Source organism: Labeo rohita, chromosome 5, assembly GCF_022985175.1.
Source record: "Labeo rohita strain BAU-BD-2019 chromosome 5, IGBB_LRoh.1.0, whole genome shotgun sequence".
NCBI classification, from domain to species: domain Eukaryota; kingdom Metazoa; phylum Chordata; class Actinopteri; order Cypriniformes; family Cyprinidae; genus Labeo; species Labeo rohita.
The window spans coordinates 34,721,967-34,735,105 of record NC_066873.1 but is presented as its reverse complement, the minus strand read 5'-3'; the positions used below and the strand labels follow the sequence as shown (position 1 = coordinate 34,735,105).

At 35.1% G+C, this 13,139-nt stretch overlaps 2 protein-coding genes across 2 annotated transcripts; both read left to right on the top strand.

Annotated features, from left to right (window-relative positions):
• Nucleotides 1–6,772: 6,772 nt before the first annotated feature.
• On the top strand, nucleotides 6,773–9,238 carry cmklr1 (chemokine-like receptor 1). Its single transcript, XM_051110676.1, has 2 exons — nucleotides 6,773–6,903; nucleotides 7,162–9,238. The coding sequence occupies exon 2, from the start codon at nucleotides 7,181–7,183 to the stop codon at nucleotides 8,228–8,230; it is 1,050 nt and encodes a 349-aa protein (XP_050966633.1). The 5' UTR covers nucleotides 6,773–6,903; nucleotides 7,162–7,180; the 3' UTR covers nucleotides 8,231–9,238.
• A 136-nt stretch (nucleotides 9,239–9,374) lies between these two features.
• On the top strand, nucleotides 9,375–12,765 carry LOC127165779 (chemerin-like receptor 1). Its single transcript, XM_051110677.1, has 2 exons — nucleotides 9,375–9,829; nucleotides 11,235–12,765. Exon 2 carries the CDS (start codon nucleotides 11,259–11,261, stop codon nucleotides 12,276–12,278), a length of 1,020 nt encoding a protein of 339 aa, XP_050966634.1. The 5' UTR covers nucleotides 9,375–9,829; nucleotides 11,235–11,258; the 3' UTR covers nucleotides 12,279–12,765.
• The last annotated feature ends 374 nt before the right edge of the window (nucleotides 12,766–13,139 follow it).

Below are 13,139 nucleotides of genomic sequence, written 5' to 3'. Positions count from 1 at the left end.
CGTCATTTTTGCTCGTAAAGGTAAGAGTAATACATCATTCGGAACTGTTAAGGGTCTTTTGTTTGTGTGCACTCACAATATCAACAAAACGTTGCAAACGGTGCTTTTATTAAATAAAGAAAACAAACATGATGCGCTTTCTGTTGCCTCAACAGGAGCGCTTCACAAAAATTAACGGAAACTCAGCGAATACATACCTCACAGACATGATACATATATCTATAGAAAGCTTGAAATTATTACTTAACGAAACAAAACTAATGCTCTTTCACAAAAACAAAAACTCTTTCAATAAGTAATCTGTAAAGACGCATTTCTCTAAAGGCGCGTCCAAAGAGGAAATGGTGAGTCAGGATCCGCAACTTAATCCTTGGGACACTGACTCAGAAAACACTGATCTGTTGATAAATAATTAAAATATCTCCTTTCTATTTCCCCCGGACACATTCATTATAATTACGTTTGCCGGAGCTGTGTGGGAAGTTTCAGCCCATTGCGTGCGCTTGAACGCGGATCTTCCAGCTGCGCTGATTTGCTGTATAAATTGACTCATTTATAAAGTTAAATAAAATATTTTTAACTAACAACTATACTATTAATATTGTTTTTAATATTAAAATGTAGACCCCCCCCCCCACACACACACACACACACACCCTCCCCGGGCCCCCTTCTTTTGATACGTTCCGCGATCAATGGCTCCCACCCAACACCACTAGCCCCTGATGTTTTGACATCAGCCCCGGATGTTTTAAAATCCTAGAAACGCCCCTGGAAGGACCTTAATTCATCCCACTCATCTCATCCGTGTTGTGTCCAGTGATGGGAATAACGGCGTTATAAATAAACGGCGTTAGTGACGGCGTTATTTTTTCAGTAACGAGTAATCAAAAGAATTACTGTTTCCTACGTTACAACGCCGTTACCATTACTGCCAATAAAATACGGCGTTACTATCGTTTATTATAATATTATTATAATTTTATTTTTCAGTTCATCTGAATGGATGCGCAGCGTACCTGTATTTGACGAGCTGTAAACTCTAGTGTGAAGGCACACGACTAGCCGTCACTTTGTCTCACACACCCAAAGAAAGATACAGAGCGACAGAGTCTCATACCATGCAGAATTGACGCGCTACGTGTAAACGATATTCTTTATTGTATTTTCCTCTCAAAACAACGGAGCTCCTTTGGAATACTTCAGCTTTTAAGAACTGCTGTTTCTCCGGTAGTAGGCGGAACTAATGTGCAAACAGCAATCTCATTGGCTGGCGCTCACCTATTATCGTCCCTGTTTTGATTACAGCAAATCAGTTAGAGCGAACGCAGACAACGTGATTAATATTCATGAACCCAGCAGCTCATTAAATCTTAGTGTGTTTAATATTGTTATTAATAGTAGAATTCGTGGTAGTAACAAGACGTTCATAGAAACACTAAATTACAAACAATATCACCACCAGTCCTAAGTTCAGTCAACATGACAAACATGCATTCATACATGGTTATTCTAATTACTAAAGTTCTAATGGCTAAAGTTGAATGCTAATTATAATTATAATATTATATCAAATATTTAATATTAGTCTGGTGAGTAAACTAAAAATGTTTCTAATTTCATTAAAATTTCATTCATTTAACATATTTAATATTGGGGTCATCCAAGTTATTTAATATATTTATTTATTTATTTATTTATTTATTTATTTTAAGCAACACAGTAGTTACTTTCCCTTTTATAATGATGTAACTCTGTTACTAACTCAGTTACTATTTGTGAGAAGTAACTAGTAACTATAACTAATTACTTTTCAAAGTAACATTCCCAACACTGCCCACAACAACATTAAAATAGTGTAGATTAGTGTACAATGTTTTATATTTATTTTATAGTTATATTAAATTAGATTTTTTTAAGTAACGCAGTAGTTACTTTGTCTGGTAATTAGTTACTTTTATAATGAGTTACTAACTCACTATTTGTGAGAAGTAACTAGTAACTATAACTAATTACTTTTTTAAGGGTACGTGCCCAACACTGGTTGTGTCAGGAAATCGTGAACACTGAGACAGTGTGTCGTCGTTTAGAATAAAAGCAGCCAAACACACTGCTGTAACACCGGCGAAAGAAAGGAAAGAGAGGATTCTCCCATTAGTTTTCATTGCGTTGCGATGGGACCGGAATTGGGAATACACTGCTTCGCTTACCAGATATAGGAAGTGAGATAAATGTCTATTTCAAACAAATCCGGACGGGATTAGACTTCTCTTTTAGACTTATTAGACTTTTGAGTTAGCCGCGAAGCAACAATTGTCTGATTCATGAACCAATTTAAAAACAATTCGTCAGTAAACTGGGCCGCGCTTTGTGTTTTTTACTCAAAAAGAATCGGTTCATAACAGTCATTTGTAAATGAAGCCGACTACACTGGGCGCGCTGCGTGCACAGTTCTTTGAAAGTCATGTTTGCCATTATTTCGCCTTACGCTGCCGTCGCCGCGACTGAAATGTAGCACATGAAAGACTGTTTACATTTATATTTTTTTCTGCCATAAAAGTTAATATGACCCGAACACCACCAGAGGGTCAGGTCAACAACTACCCGCAAACTTGCATTCAAATCTGGCTATAGTTTGTAACACCAACTTTTATGGACACAACCAAGCGCTGACCTTCAGATGTACGTCACAATGAGCAAAAATAGGCAGTCGCAAGTTCCGTTTTTAGTCAGTTTAAATGACTTGACCAGCCAGAAGAGGATGCAGTGTTTGCTCCACCCAAGGTTTTTTCCTGCTTTTCTTTTTATTAGGTGGGGTTGCATTGGCTGGATTACAAAGAACATTAAAGCATTATTCCTCTGCTTTGGAACAGTAGCACTTGGCACAAAGAGCTATTGAGTTTAAATTATAGTTTTATTGCTTGATCATTAGAGAAATAATATTTGAGTAAGTAGCTAGTTAGCTTTTGTCACATTTCAAGAGAAATCTAGAATGAGGCAGTTAACTTTTTGTGGCCCCTAAAAGTTTTCTGCAGGGTTTAGTTCAGCTCTATACTTTTGTATTTATATTCCTGACATGAAGCAGACAGGTGTATTACAGCAGTGCTTTTTAGTAGTTAAAGTAGTTAAGTTAAAATCGAGATTTAAACAACTATTTCAATATCTGGAATCTGAGGGTGCAAAAAACTCTAAATATTCAGAAAATCACCTTTAAAGTTGTCCAAATGAAGCTCTTACTAATGCATATTACTAATCAAAAATTAAGTTTTGATATATTTACAGTAGGAATTGTATTAAATATCTTCATGAAATATGATCTTTACTTAATTTCCTAATGATTTTTGGCATAAAAGAAAAATCAATAATTTTGACCCACACAATGTATTTTTGGCTATTGCTACAAATATACCCCAGCGACTTAAGGCTGGTTTTGTGGTCCACGGTCACAAATGGGTGCACTACTCCTATAAAGTGTCATGAAACAGTGAACTACATTTTCTGAGATTTTAATAGTGCTGTGTGTATGTACACTTTGTAGAAGACAATGTTTTTATCAATTAATTCTAACTTTAGGAGAAAAATGCTTTTTTGAGCTCATTTTGAATTTTGAGCTTTTTCGTCTTTCAGGCTTAAAATCTTCATTGTGTCAATGTTTTCTTACAACATACTGTACAGCGATTACTTATCTGTGCAGGGTTATTATAGTTAACTAATTCTAAATTTAAAACCATTATTAGAGCTAACTAAATCTAAAACTAAAACCCCAAAAAAACTTTTTGTTCAACATGATGTACTTAAATAACTTAAACTGTCATAAAAACAATAAAAACTATACAGACACATAAAAACAAAAAAATAGTAAAAATGGCAAAACACAAAAATGCCTAAAACTTTAATAAAAATTTAAATAAAAACAAAATTTAAAAGTAAAAAACTAATCCAAACTACTAATAAAAAACTATAGTATCTCAACAATACTAAAATAACACTAGCACCATAATTAATTATGAGACTGCATGTCCTTATTCTCTGAGATGTTTCTCTTAATTATTCATTAAAGCATGTATTGATGACAGAAGCTTCAAACTGAGAGACTGCTTACAGTAAGTGTGAGAGACGCGTTAAGAGAAAACAAAAGAAAAGAAAGATCCATATACCCATAAGTCTCTAATACAGCGTGGGAAGATTTGCTGGAAGCTGTGATGCTTTTAACTCAATTAAAGCAGAATAAATGAGGCAGTCATGACCTAATGGTTAGAGAGTCTGACTGTAAAAAATAAAAAACACAATTTGTTGAGTCAGCTTAAAATAATTTGTTACCCTGCTGCCTTAAAATTTTAAGTTCAGTCAACTAAAATAAGTTTAGTCAACTTGAAATGTTAAGTTGTACTAAGTAACAACTTAGATATTTGTGTCTGCTAAACGTAACAGATGGGTAAGTAACCCAGCTGCCTTAAATTTTTAAGTTGATTCAACTCAAATATCTAAGTTGTCACTTAGTATAATTTAACATTTCAAATTGAATAAACATTTTTTAAGTTGACTGAACTTAAAATTTTAAGGCAGCCAGGTTACAAATTATTTTAAGTTGACTCAACAAATTGTGTTTTACAGTGTAATCCAAAGGTCATGGGTTCAAGTCTCAGGTTTGGCAGGGATTGTAGTGAATGTGCAATGACTAAGGTGAGACCACTGAGCAAGGCATTGAACCCCCAACTGCTCCTTGGGCAACTGCTCCTCCTCCTGTGTGCGTGTACCTGGTATTTATCACATTATGGGGACCAAATGTCCCCACAAGGATAGTAATACCAGTGAGGTCCCCATGAGGAAACAGGCTTATAAATCATGAAGAATGAGTTTTTTTGAGTTTTTTTTTTTTCTAGGGCTATAGAAAATACAGTTTGTGCAGTATAAAAACCATTACGCCTATGGAATGTCCCCATAAAACATGGAAACACAACTGTGTGTGTGTCTCGCTTTTCACTGCTGTGTGTGTGAACCTGGATGGGTGAAATGCAGAGTGCAAATTCCAAGTATGGTTGACCATACTTGGCCACACATCACGTCCTTTTCCTTTTTTCCTTTCCATAAAATCTGAATAAAGGATCAGAAAGCACTGTTGTGTTGTCTGCCCCCCTTTTCCCCCCTGCACTCCACAGCACACCACACTCACTTGCAACATTTAAAAACTGTGGTGAGAACTAACCACTGCTGTGACAGCGAGTTTCTTAACCATTTTGGGGGTAATTATTGCATTGAATTGTTAAAAAAGATCAAAGAGTCAAGAGTCTGAATCATTCTGAAAAATTATACAGTAGTTTTATTCACAGAATCTTAGATGGTAATGATTATCCAAACTCAGGTACACCATAAACATGTGCTTAGGGTTAGTTTAGGGTAGTATTTGATGTGGATGTGACATAATCCATGCATCTTTGAAAGGTTTAAATGTAACCTTTTTTTTGTGTTTGTTTTGTTTTTTTGGGACTAAGACGTAAATAAGTGTGTATGGATGAGGTGGTGTAAATGCATGCTGATTGGTTTGACTGTTCTGTGGTAAGCAAAAATTTCCTGTTAACTAGGTTCACAGTGAAGTGATGACACACTCGTAATGTCCTCCTGTGACTATATGTTTGTATGAAGTTGAATCTGCATTGAATGGTGCATAAAGGCTGATAAGGTATGTCAAACTATTTATATTTTTATGTTGTATTATATTCTAAAAACCATCTGGTAAAAAGATTTTCTAAATTTGAGTCTAACGTGGCTCCACGGACCTGTAGTTTATCGTCATAGGGGAAAGTTTTTGTGAGGTGACCTGCTTTACTGTGTTTAGAGCAACAGGTTGAACTAAATATCTTTTAAAAATTGAATAATGAATGTTAATTAGTATGGCTGTGGCATAATTTATGGAAGGATTTCTATAAAGAATGGCCAGAAATATTTCTGGTCAAGCTCAGAAACTTAAAAATAAATAGGTACAGGATGACCTAACAGGACGGAAATAAAGAGCTTAAGTTAGCCACTGCTCAGTGAGAAAATAAAGTTAGCTGACATGACAGTGTCATCACTGTTATTTTTTGAAAATGTGATACTGTAATACCGTTTCTGTAATTCAATAATAATTTTATATGTTTGAATGAATGAGACAAATCATTCAAAATCACACAACATCACAGATTATTTTAACTTCACACTTCTCAGTATAATAATGTATAATAATGTTACTTCCTGAAGGGTGATGTCACCACTGAGAAATGGAGGAAGTGGAATAGTTAGGTTTTTATAAAAGTTTATGTTGTATTTTCGAAGTAATATTGAATACACAAAACCCTATTAAAAATTACATATTAAAACAGTATTCACAAGAAAACAGACATGGTTTGGGGAAAAAAAGAGAAACAACTTGAACATTTCCAAGTGAGGAATGATTTAAAATCATCACTAAATTATTTTATTGAGATAAAAGAAATCTCGTTGTATTAAAACAATGGAGGCATAAAAATGTACTCTATAGGAGGAATATAGTCGCTACATTTACTATAGCACTGACTATTTAGGGACTTTCTACATGCAGTCTTACCCGGTCTCAGCATTAGATGACAGCACTGAATTACATCATGTAGACGGCCAAAGCTTTGAGTTTGTTTCTTCAATTTATTTTCCCAAAACTCAAAAACTCAAGAAAAAAATCAAGAAGTGAAAGCAGGGGATCTTGTTGATGAGGAAAACAAAAACAGTTGTGGAAGTATTTTGTGGAAGTATAGCATGTGCTGTCATGCACAATTATTGCTCAAGAGAGGGACAGGACACGGGTCCATTATAAATGCAAAAGTGACACAGCTGTCAGATGCCAAATGGGTGCTGGTGCAGTAATGCTGGAGAGATTGTTATTAGACTGAGGTGAGAGAATATCTTATTTATGATTTATGAAAACGTCAGTGTTTTCCTTTAAGTGTTATTATTATTATTATCATTATTATTAAGAGAACCAAATCTAATGTAGCTAACTTGTATTTTAATTTCAAAAACTTAGAACGTTAGTTTTAAAACAGAACTGAGCAATAATAATCTAGGACCAGTGAATGTGCTACTGCTGAGATTTATACTTGTACTTAAGAAATATTTAATTAAGACATTTGTTTTGTTGTCTGCTTACAGGAACTCAACATAAATTAAAATGGATTCAGCAGATTTTAGATTTGATTATGAATACTATTATTATGACAACGTCACCTCCTCCGGTAATTCAACTTCTGAAGAAGTTTCTTTCAACGTCCACACCACCACATGTTTCACACAAGTTGTTTGTATGTTGCTGCTGGTTATCAACGTGATCATCTGTTTGCTGGGCCTTGGAGGAAATGGTGTAGTCATCTGGATCGCAGGGTTTGGCATGAAGAAGTCAGTCAATACTACTTGGTATCTGAGTCTGGCCGTATCTGACTTCATATTCTGCGCATGCTTGCCTTTTAACATCACCTACAGCGTCACATCAGAATGGATCTTTGGCCTCTTCATGTGCAAGTTCACATCCTTCGTCATGTTCCTCAACATGTTCAGCAGCATCTTCCTCCTCGTCATCATTAGCGTGGATCGCTGCGTCGCCGTCATGTTTCCTGTTTGGGCGCAGAATCACCGCACTATCGGAAAAGCGTCTGTGTTAATCGTACTCGCATGGATCGTCTCTGCAGCTTTGAGTATCCCGTCTATCGTATACCGCGATGTCCAGAGTCACCTAGGCACAAGCCGATGCATCAACAACTACACGTCTAGCCAGTACGGCCATGAAGTCATTGCCATGAGCCGTTTTGTTTTCGGATTTGTGATCCCATTCATCCTCATTATTGTTTGTTACACCGTCATCATCCTCAGACTCAGAGCCACTCAGATGGCAAAGTCCAACAAACCGTTTAAGATCATGACGGCTCTCATTCTGACCTTCTTCCTATGCTGGCTGCCGTACCACACGTTTGTGCTAATCGAAGTAAACCAAACCTTCCACGTTGAGGTCATTATTAATGGACTAAAAATTGGCACCACTATCGCTGCCGCTAACAGCTTCCTAAACCCCGTTTTGTACGTTTTCATGGGCAATGACTTCAGGAAGAAATTCAGAAGCTCCATCTTATCAAAGATTGAGAATGCTATTGGAGAAGAAGGCCGAACGATCAGTCGCTACCTGTCTCGCTCCAGCTCAGTGGATGCTAGGACATCCACTCATATCTAAACAATAAACTGGAAGTACTTTTTGCTTTGTTTTTTTTCAGCAGGGCTGTCAGTTTAATGCATTTATCTAGTATGATTAATTGTAAAGTAAACTGAACTAAAATAACACATGTAAGTGTGCCTCCTGACTGTACATTCCATACTAAGGAAAAAAAAAACTTAAAAGTTTTAAATAGAAAAAAAAAGATTATTAGTTAATGTTTTATAAGAAAGTATGATTCATGTTTAATTCAGTGTTACTTGAATTTTCTTTGAAATTGTTTGTAAAATTTAATAGCAACTGGATGAAAACCTACATTTTTTAGTGAACTGAGCCAGAAGGCCCCAAACTTTGCTACAAATGGCCAAAAAGTAGAATCCGAAAAGTAAATGTTGCATTATGTCCATCAGGATAAGACAACATTTGGCTGGGATACGGCTATTTTAAAATCTGGAATCTGAGGATGCAGTTCTTAGCAATACATATTACTAGTCAAAAATTCCATTTTGATATGCTTAAGGTAGGAAATTTACAAAATATCTTCATGGAACATGATCTTTACTTAATATCCTAATGATTTTTGGCATAAAAGAAAAATTGATCATTTTGACCCATGCAATGTATTTTTGGCTATTGCTACAAATAATACCTGTACTACTTAAATTTTGTGGTCCATGGACACTTTTTTTTATTATCCCACATTATGGTCACAACTTTGACATCTCTGAGCAATTTAAGCTTAAAATGCCACCTTGATTGTATTTTACTAGATGCACTGTTGCATTCTAAACTGCTAGAGTGCAGCAAAATTACACATTTGAAACTACATTTAACCTGACTTTCACCACTGCATCGAAAACATAGATGCGAAAAAGGTGATGCAATAACCAAAACATCTGAATAAAAACATTTTATATGTACACAGACCAAAAATGAGGTGAATGTGGAAAACCTGTTCCGTTCTGACCTCTGAAGTCATGTTTATGATCAGTGATATGGAATTAAAACTGTATTTTGACTTTCTTTGAATATATATTCAGTTATTTACTTGTCTGCCAGAATTTTTTACTTGTTAAAGCCTTCATTTGGGGGTTTGCAATTAATTTAAATACCTTTTGCAAAGTTATTTATAGTAAGTAAATCAAACCATTTTTATGCAAATGGCTTCCTGTTGCAAGCTAGCATTCTGTAATTTTCATAACCACTTGTACAGATCTGCATATTTCTTCTCCGTGACTAATAAACAGTTTTGGTTTGACTGCAGTTATCATGCTATTAGCTTTAAAATATAAACCACTTCAGCATCCAACCACAATGGTAAAGGCAGTTTGATGCATGTTGGCCCACTCACTGCGATGGCGCTATATTCTCAGTTTTAAAACCTCAAACCAGCACATTGCTAACTATCAGATACAGATACGCAGAGCAACTTGAATAGGGTACTTGTTAGTGTGGCTGTCGACAGTCTCAGTTCTCAGAAATTTGTTTTTCATCTTACAGAGGAACTAGGTGCTAAAATGTTTGGCCAATAGCACAGTTTTCGCTTATCAGCAAACAACCCAGCAGCACAAGTTCATTTTTGAAGTACTGCAAACAGCACTGTGAGGCTTACTTTGTAAGGTAAGTTATCTTTAGATATTATGAGAACCAATGCATCAAAGATGATATATGTATTTGATCATACAGTGAACACTTGTTTCAATTTTAAAGACAGAGAGCAGCAATTAAGATGCATGCGATTAACAATTCTATGTTACAGTAGAATCAGGTATTTTACAAATTTAGGATTGCAACCACTTTTATTGTGGTAGATATCAGATATAATACAAAATGAGAAATACTACACCCTACTCACTCAACAAACATACTGAGCAGTCATACGTTCTACCTAAAGTTGTACTTACAATTCAAATGTGAATACCATGCCACTTGTGTTCTGTGGTTCAGTTTTAATGGTGAAATGTTAAAAAAGTAACAAATTAGGCAATTTCCTTCATACAAACAGGCATGCATGTAACCTATCAAAGGAAATTTAAGGTCAAAAGGATTATTAGAAAAGTGCAAGCAGTTTACATGCAAAAACAAGGGAAGCCATGGGAGAATTCTGCTAGCGTTGTGCTTTTTATTGGCCTTTTTTGACAGTTCTGCCTGTCAGAAAAGGACTGATTGGAAATGATATATTATACGTATCATGCAGAATTAGTTTTGTTATTTTACTACTGAGAGGATGTTTTTTAAAGTGACCTGCTGCAGATGAAAATTAGCTATTGGTTAACTCTGGTACATATCAGTTTGCATCAAATTGAAACTTTTATCAGAATCAGAATAGCTTTATTGCCAAGTATGCTTGCGCATACAAGGAATTTGTTTTAGTGTCATTAGCTTCCAGTACACAGAGACAGCAACAACATACAGACAATAAAAGGCAATAAAAATAATATGAGAATAAAATACACATACGTAAATGTAAACAGACTAACTTTAGAAAAATAAGATGAGAATAAAATACACATATGTAAATATAAATTAGAAAAATAAATTGGGAAATAAATAAGTGGTATGTACAGATGCGCTATAGAATAGAATAGAATAGAATAGAATAGAATAGAATAGAATAGAAAGAGGTAGAGATGCAGGGATGTGCTAGAATGGGGAGGTAACTAATAAATAAAACGTTATTGCACATTTTTATGACATTTTTACAAGTGGAGAGAGTGCAGGGGGGTTCCTCCTGAAGTCTACTATCATCTCTACAGTTATTTACATTATGTAAATACATCATCTACATTATGTTTAATATTGTAACTTGCAATGCTGAAAACAAATGTTATCTATTTTATCTTTTTGTTTTCCTTAATGTCTCAAAGTAACCTGATGCAAATTCTAGGAAAGGCAGTTGAATCTGAAATGTTTTGCATTAAGTGTATGGTAATAGTTTTGTCTTAGCCACTTTAAGCATTTTCAGAAATATGCTAAATGACTTCACTTTAAATATATTTGGATAAATTGCTTATTTTTGTTACAGAACTCTGCTTCCTGTTCAGTTATAATGGAATACACGGATTCATATAATTATGGTGATATTTTAGAAGTCCTAAGCAATCAAACAAAAGAAGAGCCTTCTCATGTGGAATTACATCCTCAGCACTGCAGGGAAGCAGCGTGTGTAATCACAGTCATCTTTAATGTGATCATATTCCTTCTTGGCCTCACTGGAAATGGTGCGGTGATCTGGATTACTGGATTTAAGATGAAGAAGTCAGTGAACACCACCTGGTATCTGAGTCTGGCATTGTCTGACTTCATTTTCTGCACTACTCTCCCTTTCACCATGGACCACATAGTTAAGAACAGCTGGAACTTTGGGCTCTTCATGTGCAAGTTCACTGCTTTTGTTATGACCCTCAATATGTACAGCAGCATTTTCATCCTGGTCATCATTAGTGTGGATCGCTGCATCACCGTCAAGTTTCCCGTCTGGGCCCAGAATCAGCGCACTGTACAGAAGGCGTCTTTAGTTGTTGTGTTAGCTTGGCTTGTGTCTTCTTTGCTTAGTATTCCATCAGCCAAATTCAGAGAGACTAAAAATGCAACAACAGTCATATGCTATAACAACTTTGAAGGTCACCACAAAACTGTCGTGTTCACCCGCTTTACTTTTGGGTTTTTGATTCCATTCCTGACCATTTTCACCTGTTACTCCATCTTGATCCGCAAACTTAGAGCAAACCAAATGTCCAAATCCACCAAGCCCTACAAGATCATGACATTACTGATCGCAACTTTTTTCATCTGTTGGTTGCCATTTCAAATAGTTTCTGTTTTAGAGTTGCACAAACACGAGCACGACCCTGTCTTTCACACAGCCCAAAAAGTATCTGCTTCTCTTGCCTGCGCAAACAGCTTTCTAAATCCGTTCCTTTATGCTTTCATGGCCAAGGACTTAAAGAAGAAATGCTATTCCTTTCTTTCAAAGATTGAGAGTGCCATTGATGAGGAGACCAGAAGTGCTTTCAGGGCAACTTCAATTACCAATTCTGTGGATATCAGACTTTCCACTACTGTTTGAAATTTTAACACGAGTCACAGACTAAAGATATTTCTCTTCCAAGTGTGATTGTAGAATTCTGTATTATAGAAATGACAAAGCATTAACAAGGAGTGCAATCGTTTTGTCTGTTTTATGTTTGAGTTCTGAAATTTACAATTATATTTTACTAGTTAAAAACAAAACAAGAAGGAAAGAAAAAAGACAGCTGAAAAGTCATTAATAAATTAATGTAAATAGAGGTTCAACAAAAGCTACTTTACAAGACAATATATATTAAAATGCCTTTTTTAAGATTTTGCAGAATTCTATGACAGCTATTTAATGTTTTCTGTTTGAATCTTACTGATTAACACATATAGTATTACCATTATGTTACTAACACATAAACATAAAAATATATGGGGGGAGGGTTGAATGTATTTTATGTATTAAACATCATTTTAGCAAGATCTATTTGTTTTCATGCATGTAGAAATATATAATAAAAATCTTGTTCTAACCATTCTGTTTCTTTAAGTGCTGGTAATTTTCTTAGTTATTTAATATGTATGTCTATAAATGAAATCCATATAAAATACATTCAGAAAATGCTTCAGCATTATTTGTTTTTGATATAGTAAACATCAATACTTCCTGCTTATAAGCATTATAAAAAATACATTTGCATGTATTTAGTAATTTATGCTTTATTGCGCATTCATAGATTTATAACGCTAAAATTGTCATTTAAAAAACACTTCCTATAACACCAAATTAGTCTGATGTACGGCTGCAGACTGCAACTCAGATAGTTGCAATGTGACAAAAGATAAAAATCTAAGCCAGTAGTTTAAAACCAAGTTGCCTTGGCATCCATGTGTTGTTTATATGTCATTTTGG

Excerpts from the sequence above, each read along its gene's own strand:
- LOC127165779 (XM_051110677.1), top strand. The coding sequence starts at position 11,259 with ATGGAATACACGGATTCATATAATTATGGTGATATTTTAGAAGTCCTA.
- cmklr1 (XM_051110676.1), top strand. The coding sequence starts at position 7,181 with ATGGATTCAGCAGATTTTAGATTTGATTATGAATACTATTATTATGAC.